The sequence below is a fragment of the Sinohyriopsis cumingii genome, chromosome 1 (assembly GCF_028554795.1).
Source record: "Sinohyriopsis cumingii isolate HCF-2022 chromosome 1, ASM2855479v2, whole genome shotgun sequence".
NCBI lineage: Eukaryota > Metazoa > Mollusca > Bivalvia > Unionida > Unionidae > Sinohyriopsis > Sinohyriopsis cumingii.
The window spans coordinates 28,810,346-28,833,893 of record NC_142961.1 but is presented as its reverse complement, the minus strand read 5'-3'; the positions used below and the strand labels follow the sequence as shown (position 1 = coordinate 28,833,893).

The window sequence follows — 23,548 nt, the reverse complement described above, 5'->3', positions numbered from 1 at the left end:
TAAACAGGGCATTACTTGAATGAATGTGGTATAAATAAATAATCTGATAGATATAAATGTTCAAGAGTGTTGTGACAGCTATATTCATGCTGCAGGAAATGCTATCTTGATCACATCAACTCCGATTATGAATTATTAAGTAAACATCATTAAATCTTCTCATGTGTAACACATAGCATAGACACAGATATACTGCTGGATAATGCATTGAGAGCTTGAAGTGTATGTAATTTTATTTTACACCTGACAGAGAAAAAAAATGAAAAGTTACTTATGTTACTGGGTGGTTAATGCAAGTCGTGTTGTATAAATGTTGTCAAAACAGCATCCAGAAGTATCTCATGTTGACATTTACCCCAATGAACAATGTAAAAAATAATTCATGAAAATTTGTAGACAAAAGTTTCAGCTACAATGAAAGGAATTTGTATCTGATATATAGTGGCATTCAAAGTATGATGATTTTTTAGTGTGCCTGTAATCATTTGATGCAAACCTTTGCCTGTGATAGGATTTGTTGGCAGTCCACAAATATTGGTATGTATTAGGGCTTGGGTGACATACACCAAATACACTAATTCACCACAGAATGCTGTCTTCCCCAGAAAGGCCATTTGAGCATGAAAAGTAGGTCACTGTGACCTCCTTTTGCCTATGATAAGCAGTATCCTGTATGATAAATATACTTCACAGAAATTGAGCAAAATGCAAAAACGCAATACTACACCAAAACCTACAATGACAATACCACCAGAAAAAATGATACCCATGTCCCATCAAAGTTTTACTGGCATGACAAAACTGACTGAAAATAGGTTGGCATGGATCAAATTTTTACATACTGTGTGCAAAATTTGTAACTGACAAATTTGTGTGTACATTATTCTCAGTTGGTTATATTTATTAATATATTTTTTAATTTAACTTAATGGAATGTATGCTAATTTACTGGAGAATATACAGCAGCCAATCCAGGTCAAGGCTGTTCTGAAGCATATTCTACACAGGCAGGTATTATGAATTAAGTTTAGAAGTGTTACAGTCATCAAACTCAAAGAGCTATGAGAATTTATTGCATACCTGTTCAGCTTCCTGCAGCTTCTGTCGTAAAGACTCTTCCTCACAATCATGGTGGCCATAGACTATTTCATCATCGGTAGCACCATCTGGAGCAAAGGACTTCTCTTTTGTTCTGCACAACTCATTAACCTTGTCAGACAATAAAAAACATCACACAATATAGGATGAACATATCTTATCTGATACTATTATATTTGTCTGGAACTTAAAAGGCAAAGTACAACTAAGACAGTAACTGTATTCTCAATCTCAAATCAAAGAGCTATGACTTCTAATAACCATTTCCATATTCTCAATCTCAAATAAATGAGATGTGACTTCTAACAACCACTTCCTTATTTTCAATCTCAATGAGATATGACTTCTAATAACCATTTCCTTATTCTCAATCTCAGAACAATGAGATGTGACTTCTAATAACCATTTCCTTATCCTCAATCTCAAATAAATGAGATGTGACTTCTAATAACCATTTCCTTATCCTCAATCTCAAATAAATGAGATGTGACTTCTAATAACCATTTCCTTATCCTCAATCTCAAATGAGATGTGACTTCTAATAACCATTTCCTTATTCTCAATCTCAGAACAATGAGATGTGACTTCTAATAACCATTTCCTTATCCTCAATCTCAAATAAATGACATGTGACTTCTAATAACCATTTCCTTATCCTCAATCTCAAATAAATGAGATGTGACTTCTAATAACCATTACTTTATCCTCAATCTCAAATAAATGAGATGTGACTTCTAATAACCATTTCCTTATCCTCAATCTCAAATAAATGAGATGTGACTTCTAATAACCATTTTCTTATCCTCAATCTCAATGAGATGTGACTTCTAATAACCATTTCCTTATCCTCAATCTCAAATAAATGAGATGTGACTTCTAATAACCATTTCCTTATCCTCAATCTGAAATAAATGAGATGTGACTTTAATAACCATTCCCTTATCCTCAGTCTCAAATAAATGAGATGTGACTTCTAATAACCAATTCCTTATTCTCAATCTCAATGAGATATGACTTCTAATAATCATTTCCTTAATTTTAGGTACTATTAGAACTTTGTTTAAAAATCCAGTTTATTTGCTAAGCAGATAACCTTGTTTCTTTTAACATAACTTGCTAATGGATTATTTGATGGTGTTTCTTGATTGATTGATAAATGTTCTTCGTAATTTTTTGCTTACCTTATTCAACTGTGTACACTGACTCTCCAGACATAAAATTTTGTCTTGGCACCCTTTATGATCTACCAGTTCCTCCCTTAGTTGGGAATTCTGGTATCTAAGTTTGTTCAACTCCTCCTGTACCTTCTTTTGCTCCTCCTGGAATTCCTTTATAGCTTCAGAGTACACAGACACTCTCTGACATTGGAAAGAATCAAGTAAAAAAATAAATATCAGAACAATAGCATAACAAAGGTTATTCCAAAAACTCAAACTTACTTCATCTGATTTTAGTTTGCAGCATAAACAGTATTGCTTGCATATAGTGGATAGTAAAAGTATTTATCTGATCTTTCCATTGTAGACATCTTTGTCAAATCAAAGCTAATAGAAAGTATACTTGTAGTTTATGAATCGCTTTAAATTTTTCGTATGTTATCAGTTTTCATGGCTGCCCAGAGTAACTCTGGGTAGGGAAAACTCAAGTGCAACCAGAATTTGATTTAGCTTTGCATAAAAAGGGATTGGTAGAGTTTCAATTCTGAGGCATTTCAAAGTGCCTGCATTAGGGAAAAATATCATACAAAATCAATTGAAACACATATTACTTTTGTGCGATGGTTACATTCTTTACCTCTATTACACATTTAAACTCATGCAAGTTTATGTTTACCTTTGTTACATGTTTAGACTCCTGCAAGAGTTGTTTACCTCTGTTACATGTTTACACTTATGCAAGTTTTGTTTTACCTGTTAAATATTTACACTCATGCAAGTGTTATGTTTACCTCTGTTACATGTTGACACCCATGCAAGTTTTATGTTTACCTCTGTTACATGTTTAGACTTATGCAAGTGTTATGTTTACCTCTGATACGTGTTTAGACTTATGCAAGTTTTGTTTACCTCTGTTACATGTTTAGACACATGCAAGTGTTATGTTTACCTCTGTTACATGTTTAGATGCATGCAAGTTTTATGTTTACTTCTGTTATATGTTTAGACTTAGGCAAGTGTTATGTTTACCTCTGTTACATGTTGACACTAATGCAAGTTTTATGTTTACCTGTTACATGTTTAGACACATGCAAGTTTATGTTTACCTCTGTTACATGTTGACACTCATACAAGTGTTATGTATACCTCTGTTACACGTTTAGATGCATGCAAGTTTTATGTTTACCTCTGTTACATGTTTAGACACGTGCAAGTGTTATGTTTACCTCTGTCCATGTTTAGACTTAGGCAAGTTTTATGTTTACCTGTTACATACTGACACTCAAGCAAGTGTTATGTTTACCTCTGTTACATGTTTAGACTCTTGCAAGTTTATGTTTACCTCTGTTACATGTTTAGACTCATGCAAGTGTTATGTTTACCTCTGTTACATGTTTAGACATAAGCAATTTTTATGTTTACCTCTGTTATATGTTTAGACTCATGCAAGTTTTATATTTACCTCTGTTACATGTTTAGACTCATGCAAGTTTTATATTTACCTCTGTTACATGTTTAGACTCCTAGAAGTTTATGTTTACCTCTGTCATATCTTGGCACTGACTTTCTAGACCAGAGATCTTGAATTGACATTCAGCATGTAAATCAGGTTCCTCAAGAGTCATCTTGTATTTGTCAAGTTCCTCGCTCAGTTGGGAGTTCTTGTGTCTCAGGTCACTTAACTCCTCTTGTACCTTCTTTTCTTCCTCCTGGTATTCTGTCATGGCCTCTGTATATGCTGAGACCCTCTGCAATTGAATAACACTCTGGTTAAATTAAAGATTAATATTATTTGCATAAAAATGAACTTGAAAGCAAATTGAGCCATGAAAAGAAGGCAGAGCTACTCTGCACGTATGGTGCAGGTAAAATATGTTTATCTTGTCAATTCCAAAATGATCAATATTTATTTATTGTAAAGCCAAGGTTATCACAGTATTCCTGGTGTGAACTGTCAAATAATTAGCAAGGATTTATTACAATAATTTTTTTCCCTTCACTTATCAAAGGGAAACTGGGTAATATAAGTCTCTTACAAATTGAAAATCTCTGCTTATAAAATTGACAGAGGCTTCCACCCTGTGTGAAAATCTAGGAGAAATCACTTCTATTCCTCAGCATGTATGCATTTAGGCCTGAAGATTAATATATAAGTTTATGGTTTCATTTTTATGCAAATATTTGGTCAGTGGGTTACAATAAGATTTATTTTTTCTCTTTTCTTTCTTGATCTCAATTTTCCATGGGAAGTTGGGTCATAACATAAGTTACTTGTGATGTATTTGAGGGTAAAGGAGCCCTATGTGTTATTTCTTGAGGCCTCTTACCCTCCAATTGATTAAAAATCTCACCCGTTATGGTCCAAATAACATAAAGCCCATGCTACTCTCAATTCACTACCAAACTCAAATCGATGTGATTCTCGCTTTCATTTACTGAAAGTGAAACATGGATGCATTATTAAATTTTATCCCATTCAGAAAAGATTACCCAACAACATGTTTAGATATGCATTGGTTTACATGATTACTTAAATACTTTCCATTTCTCTGACATAGCTTGTTGCAAATTTGAAGGTGACCACAATTAGCAATCACTATGCAAATGTTGACATTCAAGCTTTTCAGTCTATGTCCAGTAGGTGCTTACAAATCTTGCCAAATGTAGCAAATGACAGAATGACCAAGATATCTAATAAATCTGAATCAAATAAAACTTTGGACAGGTGAAAACATTCATAAAATCAGGAATTGGTGTGGATTAATGGTCAGAAAAATATCTAGGGTCAACAGGCAAAACTAGGGTTAGTCAGGAAACCAGAAAAATATAAATTATTATTTTAGGCTGAATGAAGTTTTGAGGTCCAAGCAAGGAAAAAGATCAAAACAGTATACACTGATGTAATCAATGTAAATAAATCCAGGCATATTCACCTACCTCAGGTAAAGTGGTTAATTCTATTCAAGATTAATGCACATTTCAGATTTAATGACTGTACATGCAAAAGTATCTGCAAAACTATCATAAACGTAAATCATAAGCATAAAAGGTTTATACTGTCATTTAAGTATGAAAATAGGTCACATTTTGAGATCTTTTCATATCCATGTAATATGTTTTGCTGGCTAAAGGTACAGTTGAGCACAATCCTGACCCTTGTAACATAGAATGTTATAGTCAATTGCAAATTGTACAATTCCGTCTACAACATATGATTATTTAGAATCAACTAAAGCTATTGACAATAGATGCATCATAACGGGCCCCACTCACAACAATTTGCTCCATGGGGTCTTAAACAATAGAACCTGTGTAGGCAAACCAAAAGTTAGAAGAAGATAGGTATTCACAGGCCATTACTCCACTAAATGATAATATGAAATGCTTGAAATCCACATCCTTCAAGAATTTATTAATACAAAATTAATCACATGTAAAATATATGAAGTGAATCAACAAGGGCCATAACTTTGTCCACAATCGAGTGGACAAAACATATCACATAAATGAAATTTCTTGATCCATGCAACAATGTTCACACCTACATCAGACATGCTGAATGATCTTATGCCATGCCGGCCTAGTTGCAAATTCACAAAATATGTCTGTCTGCACTTTTTTCTCACCTGGTTATACTTATCAATTTAACTTAATGGTATGGAATGCTAATTTACTGGGGAATTATAAAACATCCAATCAAGGTCAAGGCTGTTTTGAAGCATATTCTACACAAGCAGGTATTTTGAATTAAGTTTAATAGTATTGCAGTCATCAAACTCAAAGAACTATGAGAATTTATTGTATACCTGTTCAGCTTCCTGCAGCTTCTGTCGTAAAGACCTTTCCTCACAATCATGGTGGCCATAGACTATTTCATCATCGGTGGCACCATCTGGAGCAAAGGACTTCTCTTTTGTTCTGCACAACTCATTAACCTTGTCAGACAATAAAAAACATCACACAATATAGGACGAACATATCTTATCTGATACTATTATATCTGTCTGGAACTTAAAAGGCAAAGTACAACTAAGGCAGTAACTGTATTCTCAGTCTCATATCAGTGAGATATGACTTCTAATAACCATTTCCTTATAAGTTAAAGTACTATTAGAATTTTGTTTAAACATCCAACTTCTTTACAAAAGCAACTAATGTGCATAAGACCACTTGTTTCTTTTAATAAGATCTGGAATTTATAGATGGATAATTTGATTGTGCCTCCTTGATTAACAGATGTCATGACCTAAACATTTTACATTATCTGATTATGCATAGATATTGTTCAAAATTGTTTACCTCATTTAACTGTGTACACTGACTCTCAAGACTAGAAATCTTGGCTTGACACTCTGCATGTTCTGCCATCTCCTCCTTAAGTAGGGAGTTAGTGTGTCTGAGGTAATTCAACTCATCCTGCAACTTCTTCTGCTCTTCTTGGAATTCATTCACGGCCTCTATGTACATAGATACTCTCTGAAATAGGGATGTTTCAGGTAATAAAAATGCCCTTCAAGTAAAGGATTGACAAAGATTTTGCCCAAAGTTCACAATAGCTCTTTTAGCCAGTGCATAGTTTAAACAGTTGTCTGAATATAGTGAACAGTAAATGGACCATTCTCTGAGTTTTTTTTAATTGAAACTAATATTATGAATACTTGTAGCAATTGGTACAATGAAAATCTATTAATTAGGGAATATTGTCTGCCAAAATAAGATTTGTCTGTGAAGCTTGTAATGATAATGAATAGTGGTGATTTCTTTTTGAAAATATTTCCAGCACTTAAAATACAGAATCTGATAGAAACCATGCTCCTCATGACCCGTCTATAGCATAATATTATGAAATGGTTCATTAAAGGAAATTTATCCCAATCATTTCACAAAAGAGAAATATACCAGTTATTAAAAATCATGTATTCTAGCTGTGGTCTTATAGAAATTTTACACACTGGGTATTCAGGACAATTTATCCCAGTGCTAAACAAGGAGGCCAAGGCCAGTATGTTCAGCCCATGCTTAGGGCATCATATTTAACCCTGTAACCTTAAACCCAAGGTCAAAGAAGCAAGTTTGTTTGTCACAAATCAACTGACCTATCTTCATAATGACTCATGCAAAATATTAAGAGAATCAATCATGGGGTTTGGAAAGATATGCAAGTTAAAAACTTGAACCAAAACCTTAACAACTGTTGAAGCTGACACCAGACAAATGACTGCTATTTAGTGCTTTCCCACAAAACATGAGCACAAAAAATGACATAATACATATTTCATTTGCCATTGAACTTCCACTAATAACTCATGCATACATAACAACCCCAAAAGGTATAAGTTTGATTTTTGCTAATACAAGTGGCAAAAATGTATAATCTGAGCATAAAATGTGTAATCTATATATTACTAGTACTAATATTAGTACCCCAACTTTGTTGAGGCTATGACATTGTAGCTAATATATTACATGCCATAATCCCAGTACACTATCAACAACATAATTTATTTTTACTACTAACCTGGCTCTGTAGGTCAAAATCCTTGACAAAAATGGGCAAAATCCATGCAGATTAGAACCAGAGTACAAACAAAAAGAATGCTAAAAAATTATTTATATTCAGTACTCACTTTAATTAGTCTACATATCTAACTTTTGCTAAATGATTGTGAAGTCCAAAAATTCTGCAACAAACATGATGAAAGCTCAAACCAAGTGCTAAGTGCTGTATTGCATGACCAGACCTGCCAACCCTGACAGTTTGATCATTCAAATGCCTTACATGAAAAAAATATGTGCAGCTTAACGCATCTGAGGTATTGCTGTAAAGTAGTCTGTTTCCCTGACTGATTCCACTCAATCTAATATGAAACACAGATACAATATCAAACAAAGATGAACCAATTATCCGGATTTTTGGCAACAATAATTTTTTCATATTTTTTGCTTTAATTCCATAAGTCCATATGTTATAGGTCATTTTCGTAAAACTTATGGCACAATCGTAAGGATTGGTAGGTCTGCATCACTCCTGTATTCTTCTTTACAAATTTGTAAAGCAGTATTGATTTGTCCTTTTTCAGATCAGATACGTTTTGAAGTTTAAAAAAAGGCCCATCTGCTCAAAGAATTTTCATGAACAAGTCAAACAGTAAAAGCTCGTTTTGCTTAATATCTGATGTCATTTTCTTTAAAAGTACAGACTGGTCCACTAAAAAACTTGTTTATCAATGTAATGAATCTTTGAGGCAAGGTTTCAAATTAAGGAAACCGATCTGTTTTCTTAGAAATCAGTCATATAAAGTTGTTATAAATAGAAAATTAGGAAAGTACATGTAGATCTATGATGTACAAATTAGCTCTTATGCTGTTCTTATGCAGCAGTCTTTATTTTTAGAATATTCTCAAATTGTTATGAGTGGAATTAAAGAAATGATAATATAAATGACAAACACAACTTTTTACTGCTTTATTTTTATTTTATATTTTAATGTACCGGAAGAGTGTAATCCATATACAGGCAAACATAATTGGATGGAGAAAAAAAAAGCATAATAAGTACACCAAAGGTGTATTGGTGTGGCACATATGCTCATGATGTGAACTGTAAGATAATACTGGCCTTGCATCAACCAACATTTAACCAGATTAAATCTATCATATGTTCACAAGCAATGACACTTCTACTGTAGGCTGTGTGTGAGTGCCTAATATGGAAATTCAACAATCACCTATAGCAGTGCCTTCTACTGATGTAAGTCCAGCATTGTTATGAGTGAAACTCCAATGGCAAAAGAAATCTGATACATGCAGTGGTTCATTTTATCTTATTTATTATGTCAGTTATAAGTACAGCATAACTTGATCACAATTACATTTCGCATCAAGTCTGAATTAAACTGTAGAGATGTATAATTTAAAATAGTTGCAATGAACAAAGTCAACCAGTAAGCAAAGAAAACTTCAAAAATTAAATATAAGAAAAAACAAAGCATCCATTGAAATACTCATGTCTAAACATGTTGCAATCCAAACCATTATGCTGTTTAATGTATACTTTTTCGGTTTCTTCCAGATTCTGTCGTAAGGACCCTTCCTGACAATCATGGTGGGGAAGAGATATTCCATCGTCAGTGGCAGATCGAGGAGCCTGGGAATCCTGTTTTGTGGTGCACAATTCTTCCACCTTCTGTCAACAAAACAATAACACAATATAGTTTGAATATGTGTTGAAAGATACACTATCCTTTAACTAAGAATTATACCCACAAAAGGGCACTGAAATAGTTCACCATCAGAAATGCCTATGCTTGCAACTGCATATTTCAAATTCCACCCTCACTCCTAACTGTGACCCAAGGATCATGCTGCAAAATGCATAATATATAGAATGCATCTTCCCGCTTTGACTGCATAAGTAAAGAATGGTCAGAAAATATTTACAAATGTCCTTACAATTGATTGTTTTATCTTCCTGCATCGACTGCATGTTTTGTAAATGTGACCTGTGACCCACTCCCATGGAACCCAAAGGTAAAAGCAAAAGATGACATCTGCTTTGACGATGGTTACCATAAAAGCAGCATACCAACATAGCTTCATAGTTTTCAACCAAGTGGTTTAGAAAATGATGTGGCAATAGACTGGCAAAGTATTGCACATAATTATGACTAATGGAAATCGAATCTTCTATGTTTATTCCTTGTTAACTATGAGTGTTGTGTGTCATTTGATCCACCCAATTTTAACTCATTTTATTTAATTGTTCAATAGTTTGGGTAAAATAATGAAAATGTCTAGAAGTCTTAATTTCAAAATCAAGATTTTATTCAATTTCACCATCTCATATTCCCTTAGATAAATAATGAGAGTTTTGGGCTAAATTTAAGGATATTACAAGGATATACTGTGACAGCAATTTTTTTTACTTATGGTCTTCAAATCAAGCCCTATAATTAAATGGGATTTTTAAGGTTGTACGAAGCCTGTCACAATATATCCACTAATACATAATATAAAACTCATAAAAATATAATTTGGAAAGAAGGTAGAGGTTATATAGATGCTATCATTTGCATCATCAGTGTTAACACTGTCCACAAAGTCCCAAGTGCTTTAAAAAAAAAACAATAGATATGCATTACTTTAATTTTAATTAACATTGAACAAAATCTGCAAACTGGGAAGTCTGACAATTTAACTGCCTTCATATCTGATACATATACCTTGACCTAAAAATATTTAACTCACAGCTTTACTGTCCATATTTTTCACTGTCCTATTTTTAAAATTTCTTCTTACTTGCGTCATCTCTCTGCAATGACTTTCCAGATTAAAAATCTTGGTTTTACATCCACTATGCTCTGCCAATTCCTCCCTCATTTGTAAGTTCTTGTATCTGAGGTTCATCAACTCCTCTTGTAATTTCTTCTCCTCCTCTTTGTACTCTTCCATGGCCTCACTGTACATTGCTATCCTCTGTAATTGAACAGCATACAGCAATCTCACCATCCTACATAACGGGCAATTAAATCACTTCTGACTTTTCCACATTTGCTTTATATCATAGCCCTCTCAGCAGACTAAAAAAATTGGTTGTAGTGTTTGAAAAGTATCACAGCTTGTCCATCAGGAAAAACAGCTAAGTGGCTACTACTTTAATTGAAATTTGGTTTGGTACACTACGTTGCTTTCATAAAAGTATTACTTTTATCAAATATAGAGATGAAACAAATAACCAAACATTTGAAGCAGAATTGTTTTCAAAACAAGCTTAGCAGAATATGCATTGCTGAATTAGTTTATAATGGAGCAAGATCAAACCTGCCAAATCACCTGAAATTAAAACTGAATAGTCTGACTTCATAGAATTTTGCCATTTCTATTAGCGTCATTCAAGCACTTTTAAAAGATAATTTTTAAATAAGCAAGTTGATGCAGAACATGATATCAAGTCGGGGTCATATCAATGTCAACAAATCCTTTACATATCAATCAACCAAATTTATTTATTGGTCACATATCCATATGAATTCTTTTTCGATAGTCACTGCATTTAACTAAAGTGGTAAGTGATAGTGTCTGCCCATCTGCCCATCTTTACTAATTCTTGATCCACAAAGGAAAGTTTTATTCATACTGAGTTTGAAGATAAACAAGAAAAACAACACTTAACTTTTCAGTCTTAATCTAAAAGAAATGCACTCAGAACCCATACAATGTCATTTAAATAGATTTAGATGACTGAGTTCACAATGTTTTCAATGTGGAATTGGTTGGAATGGGATAGGGGTCCATAAATACCAAAACAAAGAAAATAGGATGGACTTATTGGTTTTATTATCATCGAAAACATTCCAAAATATATTTCCATACATTTAATTAATATATGAATATAAAACATTTGGCATTCATTTCAGCTCTAAAAACGTGAGGTAAAAACTTACAATTAATTCAGTGTGCTTTTCAAGATGGAGTGTCCAATCCAAAGCAAGCTTTTGTCTTTAATTTGATTATAAGCAGTGCTTCGTAAAAATGATGTACACCACGTATGCTGAAGTAGTAACTTTTTATCATGGCTGGTTTTCTTGTTTGAATGGCTATGATTTCTTACAACACTTGAAGCACATAAAGCCACTGCCAAAAAGCCTGAAATATTCTGCATGCTTGCAACACAAGATGTTGAGACTTTAAAACAAGGTCCTTTTGTGGGCTATTTATAGTTGTCCTCCAGTCTGTCCTTTCACCTGCACACACCCAAAAAGCAAACTTCACTTCACCTGACCGTGACTGCATGCCATTCCCCACCCATTTCTATTTCAATTTAATGCAGTAATAATCAAAGTAAATCATTCACTTCTGTGTAAATATTCCCTTAAAAGAGGTGAAAAGTAGGGAAAGTATAAAAAGTTTAGTGCTCTGTAGTCAATTTAGATCCTAATTTGATAATTATAAATTCCAAAACTTACAATGCTATCTATTGAATTTCTACCAAATATTCATGCATGATGTTCAAAAAACTAGTGCAAAATTTAAATCAGAAGACATATCCAGTTCCATTACTAAGGGCTGTTCAATAAAAACATACATGGGACCCAGGGAAGGCACTTTTAAAGTGGGGTACTCACCATAGATGCAATTTTAAATTTTCTTATCATTTTAATATCAACTCTGTGAAATCGAAGTATCCTGGCATACATTTTTTTTAAACTGCCTTCCCTGGGTACCATGTATGTTTAAATGGAACAGCCCTAATAAAATTAATCATCTTATCAAATATTTTGTCTTATAAACATATCAAAAGATTACTTTTACTATGGAAACAGTTGCTGATTTTTAACTATGAGATATTTCCCAGGTTAATGTAAATACAATAACTATGCTATACAAGAAATGTGTAATAGTAAAATAAGGAATGTTGTGATAATTTTTAAAGTATTAAAAGTATTTCATCAGTATTTTAAGCATCCAACCTGAAAATATGCAAAAAGGAATTTTAAAGTGACTATTCAGAACTTATTAATTCTGAATCAGCTACACTCAATTTTTCCTATTTTTGACCTCACCCTATTTTGGCTAGAGACATGCACTGTGTTTACAATAAAACCTCACAAGCCTCTCTTTGATAAAAGAAAACTGCAGATCATTTTGAAAACAATTATCTTTTTAATACTGTAAATTCTACATGATTGCAACATATATTAGTGTTTATAATTGATAGTATTGTGCAATGTTTTTTTTACAATATTTATACTGTATATATTATACTGTACAAATATTTATCTTGTATATATGATACTGTACCAACTTTTATACCATACATATCATCTGTACAAATATTTATACTGTAAATATTATACCGTATCAATCTTTATACCATACATATTATAGTGTACAAATATTTATATGGTACATATCATACAGTGAAATTATGCTGTAAATATAATACTTTACATATATTTATACTACTGCAAATATTATACCATACAAATAATACTTTACAAATACGTATACCATACATATTATATGGTACCAATATTCATACCATACATATTATATTGTACAAATATTTATATGGTACATATTATACTGTAAAACTATTTATACTGTCAATATTATATTTTACCTATATTTATAATGTACATATTGTTCTGCAAATATTTATACCATACATATAATACTTTACAAATATTTATGTCATACATGTTTTACTATACAAATACTCTTGATATAATTTTGTAAAATGAAGTCTTTGTCATACAGTGATAATTTGGTGTCATTCAACACAATATACAAGTTTGATTGATTGATTGACTGACTGATTATATTTTTTATGGCGCATCAGCACAATTAGGTTATTTAGCGGCATACAAAAGGTTATATAAGATCATTTAAAAGTGGTAAAAGGTTTTGTATCGACCAGCAATATAAAACCAAAGAGTTGAAGGTAAAATGACAAGATGGTAACAGTTATAAATAAAGCTTCCCAATCAACAGGGAATGTAAATGGTGTATGTTAATGATGACAGATGAAAAGGTAATGAAAATAAGGGAGAGAATATACATTACACAAACTGCTCAAAAGTTATAGTTTAGAATAAATGTTTACTTCTATCAGGAATTCTATAATACAAGTTATGTTTACTGTATCAAAAAGTTGTATCAAAAACATACAACTTTAAATGCCTTAACTGGAATAAGCTGCCAACAATACACTTAAGAATTTGTTACTAATACTACATCACAAAATACATGAGCATCAGCATTAAATTTAAATAGAGAGAATGATGAACTGTGCAATAAAATAACACTGCCTTAGCAAAACAAACAACAAAACATAGAGAAATTTATTCCCAATAATTGCTGCTGGATTCCAAGAATTTGGGATAATCAAGGATTATATGAACATAACCTTGCTAAAAATCTGGCAAAGTGATGCGAGTTATAATGTTATATTCTCAAGGTGGGTCTCAGAATTTGAACGCAATTTTCAGGATTTTTTATGACTAGAAATGTGTCTTTCTTCATGCCTTGCAGAACTGTATAATAATTTCATGCAGTGTACAATAAATGGAACCAAAACTTGAATCTATGTGTAACCAGACAGATGCAAGCATGACACTGATGCCCAAACCAATACAATAGTATTAAGGGCAAAGTTCTAAGTTAACCAAGGGTCAACTCCAAGAGATTTTGTCAGAAACAGTGAAAATCAAACTTGACCTAGTTCATCCTAAGGTAAAACTTCATGTATATTTGGTTTTGATCCATGCAGTCCTTCAAAAGTTATTGAGTGGAAACAAAATTCATGACAGACATCACATGCATTACATGTTAGGAAGGGACAAGACATAACAGATGTGAATGGATTAAGACCGCATGCCACCTGGTTTCTTATCACATAGAACATGTGAGGATTATTTGGTAAGTGAAGGAGAATATTGTCTTGGAAATAATATGAAATACTGAAGTGAATGTCCTATCAAAATTTATCACCACGTGAACTAAAGATGATCAGACTTTCCTATCTGATGGAGAATAGTAAATCAGACTGCACTGACCCCTATATATCATGCATATGAAAGATAGGAAATCAGGTCTTGTAAAGCTGCAGTAATGTCTCCAAAGCATCTGTTTTAGAAATCAAGTGTCAGCTGTCCCAGACAAATGCCAGACTTGTGACATTAATAGGTCCATGATGGCACAATAAACCTTGATTTCCCAAAACATGTTTATCTGTTACAAATGACACCTGATGGATCAGATTTGTTTCTTTTCTAACAGACTTCTTTTCAAAACTACTTTATGTTATTTTGTTACAATTAGCAAAATAAAACAAAGAAGTACAATTTTACTAGATTTTTGATCAATCTCTGTTGCATATCATATTTCTTATAGGAACCCAAACTCTTTTTTTTAATAGCAGCCAATCACAGTTGTTCACATTTGCATGTGCTTTCCAACCTGAAAGTTGCAAGTTACAAATAAATGCTGTCAAATTAACATAGAAAAAATTCAAAGTAGTCTTTGTATTGTTTCACTTCATTGTGAATCAAGCAGTGAAATACTGATGTGGGACAAGTACCTAGAAAGAGTTTTAAGCACAATTTGTCAGAGAAGTTCAGAATGTGAGGGAAGATGGAGCCTGAATTACTGTTTCAATGCTCAAAGGAATCATTGTACATGGAGATGCCTAAATTGTATGTGGTTAAATCTTGTCATCATTTGAGGGATTAAAAGTATCAAGTGTGTTATTACCTGGACAAATAACCGATAACCCTGAAAATATCTTGATTGACTTAAGGTGGAATTGGACTGATTTTCTTTATCTACCTCTTGCTAAAGCAAGACTGTGATATACTGACAAACTTGTATTCTTCCATCAATGACAAATCACACTGTTTACAATTTACTCTTTACAAAAGCATCAATGAGTGCTCAGATACACTGGAATGCATTAATGGCAAACAAAGACCTTGAATACATGTCTGGTCTATCTGCCTCTAAAGATGGTAATTGAGAACATGATGGAGGTTAATCATATAAAGGCATTTGTTGAGGGAAGTTCAGCATGAGATTTAAATGGCAATGAATTAGTATTAGTGGCAATATAAATAATTGTTGATAATGGGGAAACCTCCTTTTGAAGTACTGATATTACCATACTAATACCATGAGACTTCCTTAATGCAGACACTGTTTAGGTCTTGGAATCCAAAAAAAACAATTACTGAAACCAGATTTCGTCTTTAAATCCAGATGAAAGGATGAAACAAAAGTATTTTCTGAAATGCATTTCATTATATATATATATACACACACACACTCACACACACACACACACACACACACACACACACACACACACACACACACAAAAACACATACCTCCTCTGCTTCTAACAAGGTCTGTTGTAGACTGTTACACTTCTTCTCAAGTTCCATATCTCTGTTAGTGTCTGGCAAATACTGTCCACTTTCCCTCTTTAAATCAGTGACTGAAGTTTCCTGGACATTCATCAATCTCTGAAGACTCTCATTTTCTTCCTTCAATGTGTGTAATTCCGACTTCAGTTCCTGCATGACATTTTCTGCTCGACTTCTCTCCTCCCTAAACTCTGATAGAGCTTCTTTGTATATTTCGACTTTCTGAAATGAAAAATTATGAAGCTAATATCAAGCAACTCAAAAAGATCTTAGGCATTCAGACAAGAATAAATTTGTACTACTATACATCCGTTCTTAAAAAAAAATTCTCATCATGCGAGGACAATGCTATGAAAGAAAGCAAGAGCCTGTACACTGCCTATTTCAAAGGAAAAAGTCACATGCAAATGCTCATCATTTTAGTGGATGGGGTAAAGTCAATGTATTCTATTTAAATATCAATTATGTTGTACACATAAAACAGGATGACTTTATATAAGCTAATCATCATTTAATCGTTTAGCACTTTATAATATTTTTCATTTCTAAAATGACTATATAAATGTGGTGCTGTACATATAATAAAGGCTATTTTCCTATTTATGTTTCCAACATTACAATATAATTATTACAACTGGTATGTCTCTTGTAAAATGTATGGGCAACTGAAAGGAGTTTTCCATCTCATATGTCATTTTTGTACAAACTGAATTCAATGCAAATGTGAAATAAGAAGAAAGCATAAATAATTAACTAATTGTTGTAAAATGCTATTTATTTCTACCAATTGCTTTTTGCTATTTTCTGATTTTGGACATTTTCCTTTCAGGAAATAACATTACAATAGTTAACTTTAAACATAAAAAAACTGAAATTTTAATTTAATATTAGAATCATGTCACAACTGCATCACAACAGTCAAATAATCATTTAATAATTTGATGACTTTATGGTGTCAGTGGCAAACATGAGAAAAGACCTTCAACATACCATAACAACACTGGGTACATGTTCAAGCAAAGAATAGCATGGCCCATCAGTATCATAGCCTCTGATGAAAATGTTTCCATGAAACAAGTGATGACCACACTTTGTGTGGAATGTCTCATGCTAACATACAAACATACCTTTTCTTCTTCCACAAGTCTGACTTGAAGAGTTTTCAAATTTGTCTCATACTCTCGTAATTTCTCTGCCTCTGCCTCCAACCTCTGACACTCTCCCTGACAGCCTGATACCTCATTTCCTCCATTCCTTGTCCTCCAAGTTTGTAATTCCTATTAAAAACAGAAAGCTAAAATTTAGGTCCTAATCAAATAATCCTATCAGCAATACATGAAAGGGCATGCGAATAAGATTTTTCTTGTAGTTGAAGATTCTACTTGGTTTAAAAACCTAGTGCTTATTAAATAGCAAAAGCTAAATCAGGTTAAAAGACAGGGCTGTCCTATGGACCAGTGGCTAAGGATTACACCTGGTAAACTTGTAGCACCAGCTACTCTAAATCGGATCTTCCATCCCAAATGCATTTTAAAAATATATTGAACAGAAAAATGTAAGAAAGGCCACATGTATAAAGGTAGAATTATTATGTATAAAAAACAATTCTGTAATAATTGATGATGGTTTAAGCCACTGATGAGGTAGTTTGTAGTCATAAAATGGTCAAAAAAAGCACATAATGACAAATCAACAGTCTTTGAAACTACTTTACTGCCAGAGGCCCTCATATCAATTAGATGCTATACTGAAAAATGTAATAACACAGAGTACAATTCAAACACTTTGTTGACATGGACTCAAAGAAATTACAAACAGTAGGTACAAGCTTTTATTTTTAGGATGCTCCCTTCTACACATCTTCAAAATTTATCAATTTTTTTCTTCAATACACAAGTTTTTATCTTCTTGTCTTTATTCTTGCCTTTCCGGGCAGCAGATGGAGATATTTGTAATCTACAAATCTGACACTATCTGAACCAGAATATTCACTCCTATGATTTTTTTTACACATCAAAGGTTACACAAAATCTAATTATCCTTAAAATTTGAGAACCAAACACTACTGCCTTATTTAATATAAATATCCAGACTCACCAGTTTCATAGACACAACATCTGTAATAACTTCAATGGTACAAACAATTTCTGAACAGCAAATAAATTTTTCAAAACTGACAAAATAATGAAAGGCAAACCTGAATGCTGTTCACTACAAGAATCTTACTTTTTTTTGACATTTCAATGCAGTGCAAAGATTTGCTCATATTCATTCACTGTATCAAGAGATACAACTACATAATTACCACCAAAATGCAACCTCTACAGAAACAGCTAAGCTATTATTAGCTATGCTGTTCATAGACCAGAAGAGTTTATTGGATGGCCTGTTATCCATCATCCCTCATCTTTTGTCCATCCATCTGTTAAGCATAAGCCTGTTAGTTGATCCTAAATGAAAATGGTGCTGCTCAACACCCAATATGGCCACCACAGCAGCCATCTTTAAAATCTTGTTATCACCACTCCTCCTAGATGGATGGGCATATCAGCAGATTGTATTAAAATACCTTTAATGATGTCTAGCTTGTCCTAAATGAAAATAATGCAGGTCTAACATCCAATATAGCCATCATGGCAGGAAGGATATAATGCATACCTAGATACAACTACTTGCCATGTGTATCAATACACTGATAATAAATATCTATTTGGGAAAATGTATCATTTTTGTCTTATTATATATTTTCTGGACAAAGAGAAAAGTAATTATTCTCTAATGTCGGGATATTTAGGTCAATGACAGTATCTACTGTCATGCAATACCATAAATACAACACATTATAACTTCAAGGGTCATGTGATTTCTCCTTCTTGTCTAAATGGGATAAAGTGAGGTGAAAATGAAAAATAAGTTGGGCATACAAGTTTATAATGACAAATAAGTTCCTTAATAAATGGGGCTGACCAGACCTACAAGCTAAAAAATATTAAAATACACAAACTAATACTTTATGAAAAGATTAAAAACATTCTATCCTGAACTTCATTCAAATTGTCTGGCAGTAACCATGAAAGTATCAGCTGTTCCCAAAACAGGTGAGTAATATTCATCAAAAGCAAATAATCTCACATTCATTAAATTCATTAATCTCTTCATAGTTTTAGTTTAAACACTTCATTAATGATAATATCTGATTATGGGGCTAAAAATCATGGGGTTTCACATTTGTGTGCCAAGCATAAAATCATAAATTGGTACAACGTTGAGGCATAAGAGGATATCCAATTAGCATGAAAGTTTATTTTAAACATGTTTTAACTGTTTTCCACCAGTCAATAAAAGGCTTACAAAACTAAAAGTCCCACAAAATTCACTCTTCTGAGTAGAATATCAGTGGGATTAATTGGGAAAAGGAGGGTAGGTGACAAAGCAAACTATTAATTAACCCAAATTGCCTCTAAGAGTTACACTCCAACTGTACTATTTATTACATACCCATTTCATCTTACATGTTGATCTGGCATTCAGTGCAAATGTTTGATTCATCTTTCCATGCAATTTAAGTGAATATACTAAATATTTTCTATGTAACATGCATAATAACATGACATCACAAATTAATCATTATCTCCTTTAATGTAAAAGCTTATTGACCAATGCATCTGAATACATTTCAAAGTCATTTCACTATACTATTCTTTATTAGTGTCCTATCAAATTTATGTTTTTCATAAATAGTATCTTTAATATGTGCTCATTCCAAATGAAATGTATCAAATTCATTATATATATATATATATATATATATATATATATATATATATATATATATATATATATATATATATATATATATATATCCAAAGAACATAAACATCATACAATTATACAGCAAGATAATGTAAGTTTCACAATGGCCTAACATAAATTGTATCTAAGCTCCACCCATGCTCATGTACATAATAAAATCTTTCCTAATGCATAAGAAATAGACATGAAATAAAATACACCAAAAGATCAAATACTGAGTAAAATAAAAGCAGTAGTTTCTGAGATATTTTTTTAATCTCAAAGTTACTATTTACATTTCCTATACTTTAGTTCAAGTTGTGAAAACATTTCCCTTATGCTGACCCACATGATACAAAAACCAAAAGCAGGACCATGCTGACCGGCTACAAAATGGCTACAGGTAATTCTACTAGTTTCCAAGCAAACTTTTAGGTATGCAACAGCAAAATAATCTCTGAAATTCTCTCCCAAATATTATTCAAATAACCATATAATTTAAATTTTCTTTAAAATCCCAACCCAGATTCATTAAAATTCTCAAAAATTTCGCCTCAGATTGAGATTTTACATCATCTTGCTTATAATACTTCAGACATCAATAATTTTTTTCTCAGCAGCAGAGATAGTGAAAATGATGCAAAATCACACTTTAGTTTTATAAATTCAACACAATTCATGATTTTATGATGATAACTCCATGATGAATGCTAGATGTTATTTGGGGGAAAAAAAATCATTTTAACTAACCATGCAATAAGATATTAAAAAATCTCATTATGAGGATAAAGTATGAAATATTTAGCTAAGGTGGCGCTCTACTGTTTCGCATTTTGCATAGGGTTAGAATTTTAAAGAAAAAGAATTTCCCCAGCTTTCCTCACTGGTTATATTGATATTTAAAAAAGACTTTGAATATCTTGGGTATAATTCAATGAATATATAATTCCCTTTACTTTGGTGTATGATTGATGGGTGTAATATGGGTTATAGAGTATACAGCTTGGCCTTACTCTAGATGTGCACCTTTCAAAAAAGTGCTAGCTCCACTTTATCATTTTCACTTCCTGAACTTCAGAAGCAAATTGTATAAAAAAAGAGCCAATAACTTTTTTTTACGTTTTTAATATTTGGTAATTCATTCATTGCACTTTCAGAAGCTAGTATTGTCTAGTCTGGCAAAATTCATTTTCCCTATTTTAATAGCTGCTAAGCATAGTATACTTTAGACTAAATTCAGGCTGATTTTTCAGCACAAGGGAGCAGTCATTTTAGTTAGCAGTGTGCTTAAATCATGTTCAGTTTCCAAAAGTACAATATCCAAAGAAATATCATCCACATTAAATTAATGTAGCATTGAGGTATGCCAACATTCTCTCCACTGTGCATGTTTTAAATGCAAACAACTTCACCTTACATACCTCACTCTCTCAAAAGTACATAATAACTGGTGGGCACCCCCTTAAACACAAGCTTGTCCCCATATCCACAAAACTACTCAGCTTGACTGCACACTCAAACTTCATTTTTGACACTTCATTATGCACAAAGTACCATCCTGGGGGTCTAATGGTTAGAGCATCTAGTTCGAACCCTATCTGGGTCAAACTTTTGACTTATAAATATGGTACCAACAAATGCCTCTCTTGGTGCTCAGCATTAAAAGGTTAGTGTTATGACTGGTTGGCCTGGTGTCAGGATAATGTGATTGAGTGGGAAATGATGTTACATGTCTGTGGCATGATGACCAAGTGCTAGACATCACTATAAACTGTCACACTGCTGACATCCTAACAATATGACTAAAGAATTGGTAAAACTACATTAAAAATCTAAAAAATACAAACACACAAACACACACATACAAAAAGTGACTGATAATGAAGTAATTCAAAAATTCACTTAAATGATGAATGTTGTTAAATAGGCTGTAATTTAAAGTATGAATAACTGAATCTGAGTGAACAGTCAAGCTGAGGATTTAGCGTATATTGGTCATGGTCTTTATTTATGCAAATGCATCATCCATAGGTAAACATAACTAAACAAGATCCTGCTCTGTCATAATCTGTTGCATGTGTTTACATTTATATTTCTGTAGATATGCTTGTACATTTTATTTGCCTTCAGTTGGGTTAATGATTCTTTCTTTCAGTCAATGCTCAATTTTCCTCACTTTTTTCAGATGTATATTAGGGCTTTTCCATTTAAACATACATGGTACCCATGGAGGGCAGTTTTTGTAAAATATATGCCAGGGTTCATTGATTTCAAAGACTTCATAATAACATGATATAAAGAAAATTCTAAATTGCATCTATTGCTGAGTATCTAATATTAAAAGTGCCTTCCCTTGGTACCACGTTAGTTTTACTGGAACAGTCCTTAGTTATTTTAGGTTTGTTGAATGTGTAGTGTTTGTTTAAAGAACTGTAATTTTGCTTCTATCTTACAGTTGCTTATATTCTGTAAATTTGCTTGTAGCTTTGCTTTTATTTCTGTACTTCTGCTTGTAGATTATATTTGCATAAATTACCTAGTTTTGCTTATAGCATTGCTTTTAGTTCTGTAGTTTTGCTTGTAGATTTAGTCATTAAGTTCTATAGTTATGCTTACATATTTTAGTAGTTATGCAGGTTTTCTTGTTTTATTTAGTTGCTTAAGTTCTATAGTCTTGCTAATATATAGTGTTACCTCCTCAAGAGTATTAATCTTGATATGCAGATCTTCAGATTCCTGCAGGTGGCTTCTCTTTAGTTCTTCATTCACTGCAATTAACTGTTGATGTGTCTCTTCCAGTTCAGATATCCTGATCTCATACTTCTGCTTTGTGTTCTCAACATTCCTGTCCTCCTGCAGTCTAGAAATCTCGGCTCTGAGATCTGTATTTAGTCTCATTATTGTTTTATGTTCCTCCTCTTTCTCAGACATGAATTTCTGATGTGTGATTTCCAGTTCAGATATTCTAATCTCATACTTCTGTTCTACATCTTCAACAGACCTGTTGTCTTCCAGTCTAGAATTCTCAGCTTTGAGATCTGTAATTTGTTTCTTTAATGATTTCCGTTCCTCTTCTTTTTCCAACATTAATCTCTGATATGTCTCTTTCAACTCAGATAATCTAGTCTCATACTTCTGCTCTACATCTTCAATAGACCGGTTCTCTTGCAATCTGGAAACCTCAGCTTTGAGCTCTTCAGTTACTTTCTCTGATATTTTCTGTTCTTCTTGGATGTCATGAATTGTTTCAGAGTATAACTGGACTCTCTGGATTCAACAGAAAATAAAGACACATGCCAAAATTTACAGAAATTTAGTCAACAATTTTTTCAAATATTTTTAAAATCAATTTCAAATTTTACTGAGTTCTTATATGTTTCTTAACTGTTTCACTCTTACCACTGATATGTGAAAAAGGGGTATACATGTCTTTTTGTCCTGAAACCAGAGATTCACTGACAGTCCCTAGAAAAATGGTTCGCTAGCATTCATAAACAATGAACTTAAATTTAGAACTATAAATAAAACTCACTCATTCTGATGAAGAGACATGAAATGTTCTTTATTATAAAACTCCT

The 23,548-nt window shown here is 32.6% G+C and overlaps 1 protein-coding gene across 1 annotated transcript in view; it reads right to left on the bottom strand.

Moving 5' to 3' along the window:
- LOC149806602 (uncharacterized) overlaps positions 1 to 23,548 on the bottom strand; it is a 186,706-nt gene that overhangs the window by 76,767 nt on the left and 86,391 nt on the right. The window contains exons 20-29 of the mRNA XM_089955423.1: positions 22,665 to 23,237; positions 17,306 to 17,455; positions 16,140 to 16,400; positions 10,554 to 10,730; positions 9,310 to 9,441; positions 6,555 to 6,731; positions 6,062 to 6,190; positions 3,797 to 4,003; positions 2,280 to 2,456; positions 1,081 to 1,209 (exon numbers count right to left, since the gene is read on the bottom strand). Coding sequence (XP_089811549.1) covers positions 1,081 to 1,209; positions 2,280 to 2,456; positions 3,797 to 4,003; positions 6,062 to 6,190; positions 6,555 to 6,731; positions 9,310 to 9,441; positions 10,554 to 10,730; positions 16,140 to 16,400; positions 17,306 to 17,455; positions 22,665 to 23,237 — 2,112 coding nt within the window. The remainder of the gene's footprint in view (positions 1 to 1,080; positions 1,210 to 2,279; positions 2,457 to 3,796; positions 4,004 to 6,061; positions 6,191 to 6,554; positions 6,732 to 9,309; positions 9,442 to 10,553; positions 10,731 to 16,139; positions 16,401 to 17,305; positions 17,456 to 22,664; positions 23,238 to 23,548) is intronic.